Here is an 11,846-nt window from a genome sequence, read left to right on the forward strand (position 1 = left end):
TCTGTGAAGAGATATGTTTTTAATTCACTGCAGCTTGAATAAAAAGCACCAGAAAGCCACCTGTTGCAGACACTGCTATCTATCTAGAGATTAATGCTTCCTAGTGGAGCATAAATCTGAGCAACAATAGCTTGTCAATCGGACCTACTATTGCTTAGCAACAAAACTGAGTTTTACAAAATTAAAACTGAAGCAACAGAGGCTTCAAAATCAAAGGGTTATCACTGTCTAAAGATACAAGGCTGTGGCTAGAGTGTGCAGAACCTCGGACCCACCTGCAGAGAAACTCTACACAAAGCACACCCCACTGATGGTCACATAAGCACTGAGAAAATCACTGCAGTACACATGAATATACAATTACTGACTACTTACACAGGTACAAATGTATTTTGAGCAAAATCTGTAGAAAAATGATAACATCACTTCTAGTTTTCCAGGTCTACCAACTAATTCATTCACAGACTGTTATGAGATTAGGTGTAATTGAGGTGCTTACAAAGTATACATTCAAAAATTAGAAATAACACCACGGCTTTACAAAAATATACATTTTGTGGGCATGGACAGAGCAACACGGCGACTTGGCGAGTCCAATAGTTTAGAAAAAGAAGGTAAAAACGCGAGTCTTGTCTGTTTACAAAAGCAAAGCTCAAAAACAAATGGCACTTACAGCATTTATAGCAGTTAGAAATCTCCAGGGCAGCATCACAGTTACACACACATGTAAACAAATAGCCTACTCCCACAGATACTACTCAGGTAGAGGATGTGATGAGTAGACACTGAGCTGCTTCACCACACAGTCAGGACTTTCAGTCAAATCAAATTCATCCAATTTGGGAAGGATTAGCCATTTAAAAGTGAAAAACAAAGTTTAAAGATTTCGTTTTTATTGAAATATATAAAAGGACTCTAATCCACTTTTAATGCAGCCTGCACCTGGTCAAGAAAGAAGCTTTTAAAGAAAACGTCCTTTGTCTTGGGTCTGGCCACACTCTTGGCTTCTAATTCCTTTTTATTATATGTATCAAAGTCTTCAACCTCAGATTCCTGTCCTCGGACTTGATGTTTTCTTTTATGCACTGGTTGTCAAAAATGATCTAGCAAAACTTTTCCACCACAGGACTTTGTGCTACTGATGGCACAAAGGATCTGGCTGACTTATAATTTGTTTTCTATACACCAAACATTACCAAAATAAATATCACTTGGCAGGTGTAACTCAATTTGTATCAGACGAGCTTCAGGCTTCCGCCGCCGCCGTGTTCTGCTCCTGATTCCCCTCTGCGGCAGCGCCAACTGGCCCAGCCCACCACAGAGACAGGGTGTTGTCTTGTCTTGTCTCCTGGGGTGACGCGACAGCTTCATCTCCCTCGCCATCAGAGCCCGAGTCACCCTCACTGTCGCCAGGCCACGGGAACTGCCGCTGGCCGCTGGAGGTCGCCAACAACGGCATGAAGGGATGAATACTGTGGAAGAGAATGGAGAATGCATGGAAATGAAAATGTTTTAAAATTTTGCATTGTAGTATTAGAATTTGAAATTTGTTTTAATGAACACTACTGAAATAAGCATTTCACAGCTCTGAAGCTACTCAATGAATTCAGATTACATTTTAAGTTTAAGTACCTTACAGTCACTTACAGTCATGATACATAGTTATATCTGAACACCAGTTGAAACAGTATTCCTTCAGTTACTTTTTTCACTAGTATTAAATTACCAGAATAGTTACTTAGCAACTGTGAAAGTTAACAGATGTTCATGAATCTTCACAGAGGCTGTAGTTACAGCTCTGTTCCCACGAAGCACCAATAATGTATGTTTTGCAATATTACAGTATTGAAATTGGAAGCAGCTTCTTCTCTTTTCTGGAATATTCTGAATGGGCTGTTGATATCTCTTGTGTACAAAATAACTGGAGGATCCACACAGCACAGCAGAGCAGGACAATCAGGCAGGATAACAGCAGCACAACTGAAGTACCTACATTTGATCATGTGTCCAGTATAATGTTATAACTAGAGTAATTACTGTTTGTGACATCCTATAATAGTGGATTTGTTTTGTACAATTAATACTTATATACTATTTATAGTACATGTCAATTCTTAGGAAGTACTTAGGATAAAAAGGTTATTGGTGATAGCTGTCAGATACAGTTTTGGGATTTAATCAAACTGATATTTAATCATAAATGAACCTGAAACATGAACTGAAATTACTTCAATACTCTAAGAAGTTCTGTGAGTTAGATTTTTTGTTTTTTAAGCATCATACCTGATACCATTGGTGCAGTCCCAGTGGGCCGGGAACCTGAGCTGAGGTTGGAGCAGCTCCTCGTCGCCATCAGGGTGAGCTGTCTGGGTGTCCCATACTGACACTACTCCCTCTGTGTCGCCGCTTAGCAGGTACTTGCCTGACCTAAATGTCCACACACACACACAAAATAAAACTATGTGGTTGGTCACAGGGCAATGACCAACACTGACAACTTTTGCATCAAATTCAGAGACAGGACAGCAGAAAACTGGATTAATGTACAGTCACATATACAGTATAAACTGTATTATCTGGATTTTTGGCTAATATCAGTACTCTGTCTCAGTTTCTTGCTCTTGAAGGAAACTTACTGGTCCAGGTCAAAGTAGATGCGCTGGTTAGTGGCCACATTCCTCTTAAGTGAAAACACGACCTTGCCGGGCTCTCGTAAGTCCCAACACAGGATTTCTGGATCCTACGCACACAGACACAGACACAGTTTCAGTCAGAGATTTGTCAGTCTGATCTTTCCTGCATACCAATGAGCAACTCCTGTAAAAAGTAATGATCAAATAGTTTTTTTGTATGTACTAGGGTAGAGTTAGTTTCACTGTCATTCATACTGGAGACAAATTGCTCGCTGCAACATTGCAAAGTAGCCGGCTTAACACACAAAGCCCAGTAATGGAATGTGTATGTGTGAGACCATTCAAACACAGCAGCATTGCCACCTCCAGGTCTTTTCTCTGCATGCTGTCACATTCAAGGGTGTGTGCATGTGTTCACCTTGCGCCCTCCGGTGTACAGGTAGTTGCCGTCGGGGGAGAAGAGCAGATGGGTGAGGCCTCCGTGGTGGCGGGTCGGCAGCAGAGCCAGCAGGGTGCCATCTTGGCAGGAGTAGAGGCCAGCGCAGCGGGAGTAAGAGCCACAGGCGTAAACAGACTGGCAAGGACTGAAGCCAAAGCAGGAGATGATGCCACTTTGGCCCTGCTTCTTCACTGCAATGAAGACAAGAGAGTGGCATTTGGCACAGCTTTCAGAATTTAAAATGTTCACAACCTACAATTCCCAATCACTTCAACCCAAAGTTGACTTTTTGGCAGCTCCTATGTTCCTGATTATATGTCCAAGAGGAAAACATCTGTCAACAATGCACACACAAACTCACATTGGGATCATCTGTTTCTTTTTATGCTTTACTCGTTTCCAAATCATCCTCGTTCTCCATTTTTTGAAAAGGATTTTAGCACGTTCAGGACAGAAGTGAGGGTTTGGCACAGTCCTCGTGTGGATCATATAACATATATTTGAGACTGACTATGCATTTTTCAATAATTTGCTGTTATTAGTTATCAAGTAGAGCAGATGGAGCCAAACACACAAGAACCCACTGATGGCAACGATCTACCAGAACAGCATTCGGGCTTCCAAGATTGAGGTTTACTTATGACCTTAAAAGTGTTTATTTCAGGTATTGTGCATGTTAGTTTGTTTGAATATTGGCACCTGACAGTGCTAACACATGAAAAACTATTTTTCAAAGATTATTTCCAGCTAACTAAACTTGTCTTGTCAGAAGTACATGATAAAACTCGACTGTTAGTCAAACCGTTTAAAGAAACTGTGACAGTCAGCTTTCAAACAGTAATGTACCGAACACAACAAACAACCGACTTCACATAATCCTTTTCAATAATCCTTTGTTATTTATTGTTCATCTTGGGGTTTTGATTTTGCAGTAACACAGTTTCTGAATGTAGTTCTTTTTGTAACTAATTGTTTACAGGGGACCTTCAACTACTGGAAGTTTTCAAAACAGTATAAGTATATGCATTTTACATAACTCATAATGTAGCATTTGTTATATTTATACTATTTATACCTAATAACTACCATAAACCTTAATATATCAAAATGTTGATCAAAGAAGAGATAATGTTTATGAAATAACCAACTTTTGATGTCTAAGAAAAACAACGTTCCTTTAGATTATTGGTAACAGTGTGAAAGGCATGATTTGTAGCTATTAGCTAAATAACACAAATCCACGAGGGTGATGCTGTGAAAGCAGATGATAACTGACCTACAGTGGGTCGCTCCTCACAATCTCTTCCAGGACGCTCAGTGTAAAAGACTCTGACAGTTTTGTCGAAGCCACAGTACAGCTGTGTGCCGTCGGGTGAGAAGCAGAGGGAGTGAGCCGCTGTCAGCTCATCCAGGTGATTGTAGGGTCGGAAGCTGGCTCGCACCTCCCCGTAAAACGCATCCCAAACATGGACTGGGTTGTCACGGCTACTGCTGGCTAGACTGCACAGGAGGAGTGAGAGGGCAGATAGAAAGAATGGAGAAGAGGAAAAAAGCGAGTTAAGGGAAATAGACTGAAAGACAACAGGGGTTTAATAAAAACTAAGAAAACGGAATGAAGTCAATCTTTACTGTCCTCGGGGGCCCAATTCTTACAGCTAGCAATTAACATAAAAAAAGACATGGTGTGCAGTAATTGAACAGTGAACATGAACATAAAAGTAGTGGAATTAAATAGTGTAGAGCTGTCTCTGAGGATACAAACAGATTCAAATGAAATAGGCAGCTGAGACAAACATTATCTAGGACCAAAAACCTTGTTTGATTCATTTCTTGTTTCTAACCTCTACTGCACCTCATGCACCTGAATATATCAAGGCATCAAAACAAATACACAGCACTGTGCTATGCCTCTTTACAGAAACAAGTCCAGAGAGCACATTCTTATTCATTCAAATCAGGGCCAAAGACTTAGCCATGCCTTTTTAACTCTAATTATTGGGCACTGAACAAATGCCGAAACATCACTGCGGCTCAATTAGACAACGGAAATTAGCCCCTACCACTGCTGCCGTGTTCTGTTATGGCCCCTCTAAGTCGCAGCTTTATTCCAGAGCAGGGAAATGCCCAATTATAATGCTAGACTGCTGCTAGCTTGGAGTGATGCCTAGAACTCAGTGCAACTTAACCGAGCCATAACAGGGGCCCTTATTCCCTCTCTACAGGAGGGGCATCAACAACACGCAGCTTTTGGCAGATGGAGGGCTCAAGAAGCAAAGGGGGAGAAAGGGGAGACAAAATGGGGGATGTGTTAAGAGAGAAACAGAAAAGGTACCAGAAAAACAAGCTTGTTGTAGATGTGTTTAATAACAATAACCATAACCTTTTATCCGGCTGTCTCAGCCTTTAAAACCCCCTCTGAGCTTGTCCGACCACCTGTCTGTGCCCTGCAGGACCTCCTCTCTGATATATGGCAGTGATCTGAAGAGCACAAAACATATCTGCTGTCAGCTCCTACTGGCATCCTCATCCTCATGACAGACAGGTCTTTGCACAATTTTGGCAGATACACACAAGGACTCTCAAGTGGTTCATTGTCCATGAGTCGTTTGTTGATCGTTTTGGTGTTTACACAACTCTCATCTTTGGACATCCAGCTCCTGACCTTCCCACCCCCTCCTCTTACTCAGTGAAGGCTGTCTGGTGTTGTGGTGGAGCAGTGCCAATGCTGAGCTTTGATCAGAGGGATCTGTCAGAGGGTGGAGGCTGTAACTGGAGGATGATGGGAGCTGGGGGCATACACAGTGAAAACTGTTGGCAACTTGACCTCAGCTCATTAGCGCGGCTCTACCTCTCTCGCCACAGAAGGTCTGCATTCTCCACGGTGACGGCTGGGTGTTACTGATCTTGGCTCTGCTTCACAGCGCAAGCACAGTCACAGTGATGTCATAATTACAGCATTTTAAAAGCCTGCAAGAGTGCGCGCCCCCACACACGCACGGCAAAAAATGAGAACAAAATGAAAAGAGAAGCCCCAAGTTAGGGAACCATGAGGCCCTTAGGTGTTGTCTGGACTCAGGAGTGCTGTTATTGGGCTCAATCATGCTGAAAAGCACCACGGGCCTCAAACAGCCGAGTGGATTGCGACAGAGGCAGACAAGGCTAAGGCCAACTCTTCACTTATAATGAGACACATCAGAAAGCTTTTACAGCTTCTCTCCTTGCTGGCAGACGGCTCCCACAACGAGTGCAAATACCAGAAAGATCAAAAGAATGAGTCCCAATAATACAACAATATCTATTATTGTCTATTAGACAGGCTCAAAAACACCCACCAAAACTCTATGCCCTCCCTCTGTCCCTGTTGAACCATCCAAGACTTAGATTAAAAACACCAATCAATGACCGACACCAGCCTCCAAAGCCAATGCGATACCTTTTCTGCGAATACATCCTTCACCATCTGGCAGACTGACCTTAAAAATGAACTTGAAATGTCGGTTAAGAGCTAAAACGTAGGGAATAATCTGGCAAAGCTCATGTTTTCAACTCACAAGCATGTATCCGGGTCCAGAGAGTTCATTTTGGGATACCAGCAGTAGTCGTAGATGGTGTCTCCCTCTGCCATCCTCAGCACTGGGCTCTGCCACAGAGGGAAAGAAAAGGAGGAAATCAGAAACAGCATGTCATCTGACCAACAGGATCTATTATTGCTGATGCTGGTATTGAACAGCTGGCTAGAAGACACTGCCTTACACTTTTCCTTGTGGTGAAATTTAATATCAAAAGCCTGTGGGAGAAATAGAGCAATCAAAGCTCAATTTTCTACACTTTTCACAGAGACTGTGAAATCTATGTAATGGAATAAAATGGATTATATTTCAATTATTTTTGTTCAGTGATCCCCATCTAGCAGCCCGTAATACAATTAAGAGATTGGCTAGCCACTTGATATTTCCGAAAACCTGAAAGGCAAAATGTTTACTTTAATCTAACGGTTTAATCATCAGTAATACTTTCTCTCATGCTGCTGTATTAATTCAACTGAAATGTTTGGGTTTTTTTTCTAGTTGACTGCGACACAACACGCTAAATTCATGTTTAACAACAACTGTTTGTCTAAAAGGTCCGATAACACGCAAATAGTTGATGGTCTTGAAATGATGTCACCATTTAATCAGTGTTAGAAACAAATATAAAATATATTATCAACATGACTAAGGCATTAAGTCATCAGCAATGGTGCAGAAGATAAATCTATAGAGATCTTTGAGTCTGAATCCTTTAACCAAAGGGAAAGTCAATTAAGTGAATATAGTTTTGTCGATTACACTCATGTTCTTCTTCAACAGCCAAAATAAAACCATTTCAGATATTTCACATTATTAGATCAATGCTGTAGCAGCAATAAAACTGTTTCTGATAGTTCATTTACTGACACTGAACAGAGCACATCCAGTGCACTCCTGGGATCCTACCTTAGAAGATATAAGGTACTCTGTTAGATTCATCAAGTGAGGCTTGATGGTTGTAACAGAGGAACTACAAAGATGTACGCTGAGACTTTATGTATCTACTGAGCAGGTTTGGTCATGTTTTCTGTAAGTTGCAAAACATCCATTCCCCTATATCTGCTCTATATCCTCTGCTCTAGAGAGGCCCTGATGTCAAGCTACTGGATCTGTCCTCACCATTTCAGGAAGCAAGTCCCAGTTGTAGCTGTAAATCTCTGGAGGAAGGTTGTATACACGGAGCACATTGTCTGCACTGTTGGTGAGGATACAGGAACCATCAGGGGCCCTAAGAAGAGAGAGGAAGAAAAATATAAGATGGCAATGTGTTAACAGTGATGAACTGAAAATAACAGGCAATCAGGCTTATTACATGTAGAAGTTGCAGCAAGGAAAAACATTACACATCCGAGGTAATTTTTATTAACAATAAACAACTACATTTGAATTCCCCACTACTGCTGATTTACACTGAGGCCATTTATGCACATCTACAGTGGGCAGCATTTATTCAAACTGGTATAAAGCCAGTTGGAGATAAAGATTTAGCTTGACCACAACATCACAATAACCTGTGGCAAAAGTGCTACTTTTAGCACTTTGACCTTCATAAGGAGATAACCATGGTGGAAATTATCATTTTGAGAGCAGGAGAAACTATATAGAACAGATCATCAACTGGCCTTCATATCTGCCACTGGGAACAAAATGTAAAGTGTAGGCGTCCTTGTCACAGCTTAGTTATGATGATCAGAAAATAACTTTACATTTAAAATCTCATCCATGGTGTATTTTGTCGTATATTAATATTTCATGAGATTACCATTTGCAGCCTTTAAGGTAATTCTCTGGGACGTTGGAGAATTCAGTCCAGGATCCAGTTAGCATCTGGGGGTTCTGGGTAAAATCTAAACCAAGCCTGGGGGTGAGACAGAGACAAGGACATGTCCTTGGTCAAAGAACCGAAAAGCTAAACAAATAAACAAATAAATCACACAACAAATTTCAAATCATCCATGTTATTAGCGAGGATATAAATATATTTGAGTTTAATACAACCAAAACCCTGTCTTGATTTAATTCTGGCTAATATTTTCCAATAACATTCATAGCTTTGGTTTAGTCTGTGGCTTTCATCAAGAAAAACATTGACCAATGAATAATAAGTTAGCTCCAAATGAGATGACACGGTTGCCGTCAGTCCGTTTACTTCACATGTTGGCCTTCTACAGGACGTCAGGTAATCTCTGATGTGCCCAGGCTAAATAAGTTGTTAGTTGCTGGGATGCCGCTAAACACAACTGTGTGTAAATCCAAGATTGATCTTGGTGGTTCAACAACTCTCAAACCATAAGCTGACCTCACATCAGTTTCAGTAATCAGTTTAAAGCTGTACTCATATGTAAATAAATGAAGCACCAACTTCTAGTTCTAAATCAGGAACTTCAGGATGTAAGACAGCTAGCTACTGGAAAATAAGATCTGCCAAAGTCAATAAACTGTTATTGTGCTCATATGTAAATACATAGTTAATAAAGCTCTGATGCACATACATATACAAATTATACCTATTTTACCCTTTATACTGAGCATCATTGGCATAGTAACACTTTCAATCTGATCTCATTTTCAGGTTGTAACTACAGGTTGTGACCTTTAAGTAAGGTTGGAACGCTCTTCTCAACCTACAGATCTTTGTTTTTTTTCCCGAATTTCAGCAACAATCAAAGTTTTAACAGCCAAATTTATATGGCCCTCTTTAACTCAAAATGACACCTAGTTTAATGCTGCTTAACGTTATTAAGCCAAAGTTAACCTACGACTGTATTAGAAGCTGCTATTTATCTGACAGAGTTCCCAGTAGCAGGTTGAACTTAGGCTAAGTGACTTAGCAATTACTAACTATTATCCTTAAGGCGTAACTTGCACACATACATACACAGTCACTCCCCCTGCTGAAGTCCTTGTTAATTTGCTAGGGTTATTCCTACCACGTCGTAGTCATCTAGGCCTACTTTGTCTTCCCCTTCCTTCATGTCTCGCATACACTTGCTCTTTTTAAAGCACTTGCCTCCCCTTCTTCTTTTACTCTGGATCCCAGTTGTTGTAACGCGAGGTGGGAGGACATGCAGTAAACATATCTGTAACTTTTGCTGAAGATTTTTAAAAACCTTTTCTCCTGTAGCTTCTCTGCACCTCCCTGTTGATTTGGTTTATTCATATTAGCCTATTATAATTAACAAAACAACACTCTGCCTAACTTTATGCACGTTTTATATCATATCTAACATATAAAGAAATATACATTCATAATATGCTTTAGCGTCTGTCTAGAGGAGCAGTAGTGCTCTTCAGTACATATATCCAGTAGCAATCAATTCAGTCACACACAGATGGAAAAATAAATCATGCAGTTTGTGTAGGATATATATCTAGCACGTGATCTATAACGCTGGCATGTGCATTTTTTTCATTCTGTCAAATTTTATTATTGCTTTGGACTTTTACAGTGACCTTGCAGTTAGAAAAGTCTCTCAGCAAGATTGCTCTGTGTGGCTGTGATGTGTTTAAATCATCTTCATACTCACTGCATGACAGCACAACCCCCCCACAAAATAGATCAGCCTACTGTATCTTTCTTTACCCCAAGCTATGTGGGCACTGAGGTTAAAAATAAACCAGTTTCTTTCTCCACTTACCGCTGCCCTTCAATGGGGCTGCCTGCAGATCCGTTAGCGCTGTTCTCCTCCTCTGCTTTTGCCTCTGCTTCTTCTAAGACATCGTGCCCTCCATCTCCGTTCTGATGGAATTCCTCCTCACCTCCCCCACTGACAGGTGCCGCCCCTCCTCGGTTTTCCTCTTCATATTGAAGAGGTTCAGCTGTTCCTAGCGACAGAAAGTACATTCATACAAGTTAACTCATTATTCTTCAAGATAATTCTGAACCAGTGTCTCTCTAACAGACATTCAAAACCTTAACTGAAATAAACTTCTGAATATATTTGAACTATTACATGCAGCCTTATAAAAACTGGTACTCTACTTTGTGATGGTGAGGCTGGCTCGTCCTGTAGCACGCCATCATCTTCTGGTGTTTCTCCTTGTATCTTAATAGGCTCTCCAACCTGCTCCAGCTCTTGTTCGTCCTCACTCATCTTGGGCCTCTTGGCAGCCGGAGGGGTCTCATCCTCTAGGTTGTAATCTTCAGGTAAAGGTGGGGCCTGTTGAGGGGGCTCACTGTCTGCTTCTGCATCCTGCCCTGCACCTACCACACTCCCGCCTTCACCACCTCCAGCCGATTCAGACATCTCTATTTGTGTATTAACCTCTTCTGTCAAGTCCTCTATCTGTGTGTCCAATTGCCTTGTGTCCAGTGGTGCGCTGTCAGACGTGGGTCAGGTAGGTGCTACTGGGATAGTGCTTCTTCCTGCAGTGTGGGTATTTGAGTCTGCTGGGGGTCGAGGACATCACAGCAGCCACTAACTTGGGGGGGAGAACAGTGGAAACAATGAAAATGTGCGAAAACAGCTCTGCAAACACTTAAACACATTCGTCACAGCAAAGAATCGCGATCGTAACCTTTCTAGATTAGGAGTGAAACTGCTGGTGCAAACACCAACAGACACCTGTGGCCAAGTCGTGAGGTACCAACCTCTTCAAACTAGCATTAATGATAATTTAGCCGAGTTAACGCGTATAGGGTCAAAAGACACCAGAAAGCCGTACACAGTTCACTCACTGCACGCCCCGTCTCCCTCTATAGAGGTTCAATGACTCTGGGAACGAAGACAAAACGCCAACATTTGCTTTAACCGCATGTCCACAACAGAGACAGCACACACCTCACGTTAGCTCGGGTTAGCATTAGCCTACGCTAGCAGTCTGATGCTACATACCCGTGTCGTGACTTGCCTTCCCTTGGATTTTTGTTCCGCAGTTTGCCTGTGAGCACGTTTCTCCTCGGGCGTGTCAATGTTTCACCCAACAAGTGGAGAATAGGTTGAACACAGCAAACTATGCGAGCGCCTCCTACTTGGACACTTGGTTTCCATTCACCAGCTCAAAAAGAGAAGTTGTAAACACTGCGCGCGGCCATGTGTCTCCAAGTATCGCGAGACTTGTGCTAATAAAGTTGTGAAGTCTCATGCACGCCTCCTTCCCAGCAGAGGACTCAGTTTGTTTAGCTCTTGTTCTTTTCCTACAAACATTTGCACATAAACACAAATAAAAGGTTAGGAACAGAGGAAATAATAAGCACAGACTCAA

The 11,846-nt window shown here is 41.7% G+C and overlaps 1 protein-coding gene across 4 annotated transcripts; it reads right to left on the reverse strand.

The window, feature by feature from the left end:
• On the reverse strand, positions 1-11,676 carry wrap53 (WD repeat containing, antisense to TP53). Of its 4 annotated transcripts, none has more exons than XM_026353302.1 (11): positions 11,477-11,676; positions 10,624-11,059; positions 10,280-10,466; positions 8,404-8,499; positions 7,761-7,869; positions 6,624-6,712; positions 4,349-4,572; positions 3,052-3,263; positions 2,637-2,740; positions 2,284-2,427; positions 1-1,472 (listed from the first exon to the last, which is right to left on the reverse strand). In XM_026353302.1, exons 2-11 carry the CDS (start codon positions 10,886-10,888, stop codon positions 1,247-1,249), a joined length of 1,656 nt encoding a protein of 551 aa, XP_026209087.1. In that variant the 5' UTR covers positions 10,889-11,059; positions 11,477-11,676; the 3' UTR covers positions 1-1,246. The 4 variants fall into 4 exon arrangements, with proteins under 4 accessions (XP_026209087.1, XP_026209084.1, XP_026209086.1 ...); XM_026353299.1 differs by having other exon boundaries at positions 10,624-11,063; XM_026353301.1 differs by lacking the exon at positions 11,477-11,676 and adding an exon at positions 11,320-11,446 and having other exon boundaries at positions 10,624-11,063.
• Between the last annotated feature and the right edge of the window lie 170 nt (positions 11,677-11,846).

The sequence above is a fragment of the Anabas testudineus genome, chromosome 18 (genome assembly GCF_900324465.2).
Source record: "Anabas testudineus chromosome 18, fAnaTes1.2, whole genome shotgun sequence".
Taxonomy (NCBI): domain Eukaryota; kingdom Metazoa; phylum Chordata; class Actinopteri; order Anabantiformes; family Anabantidae; genus Anabas; species Anabas testudineus.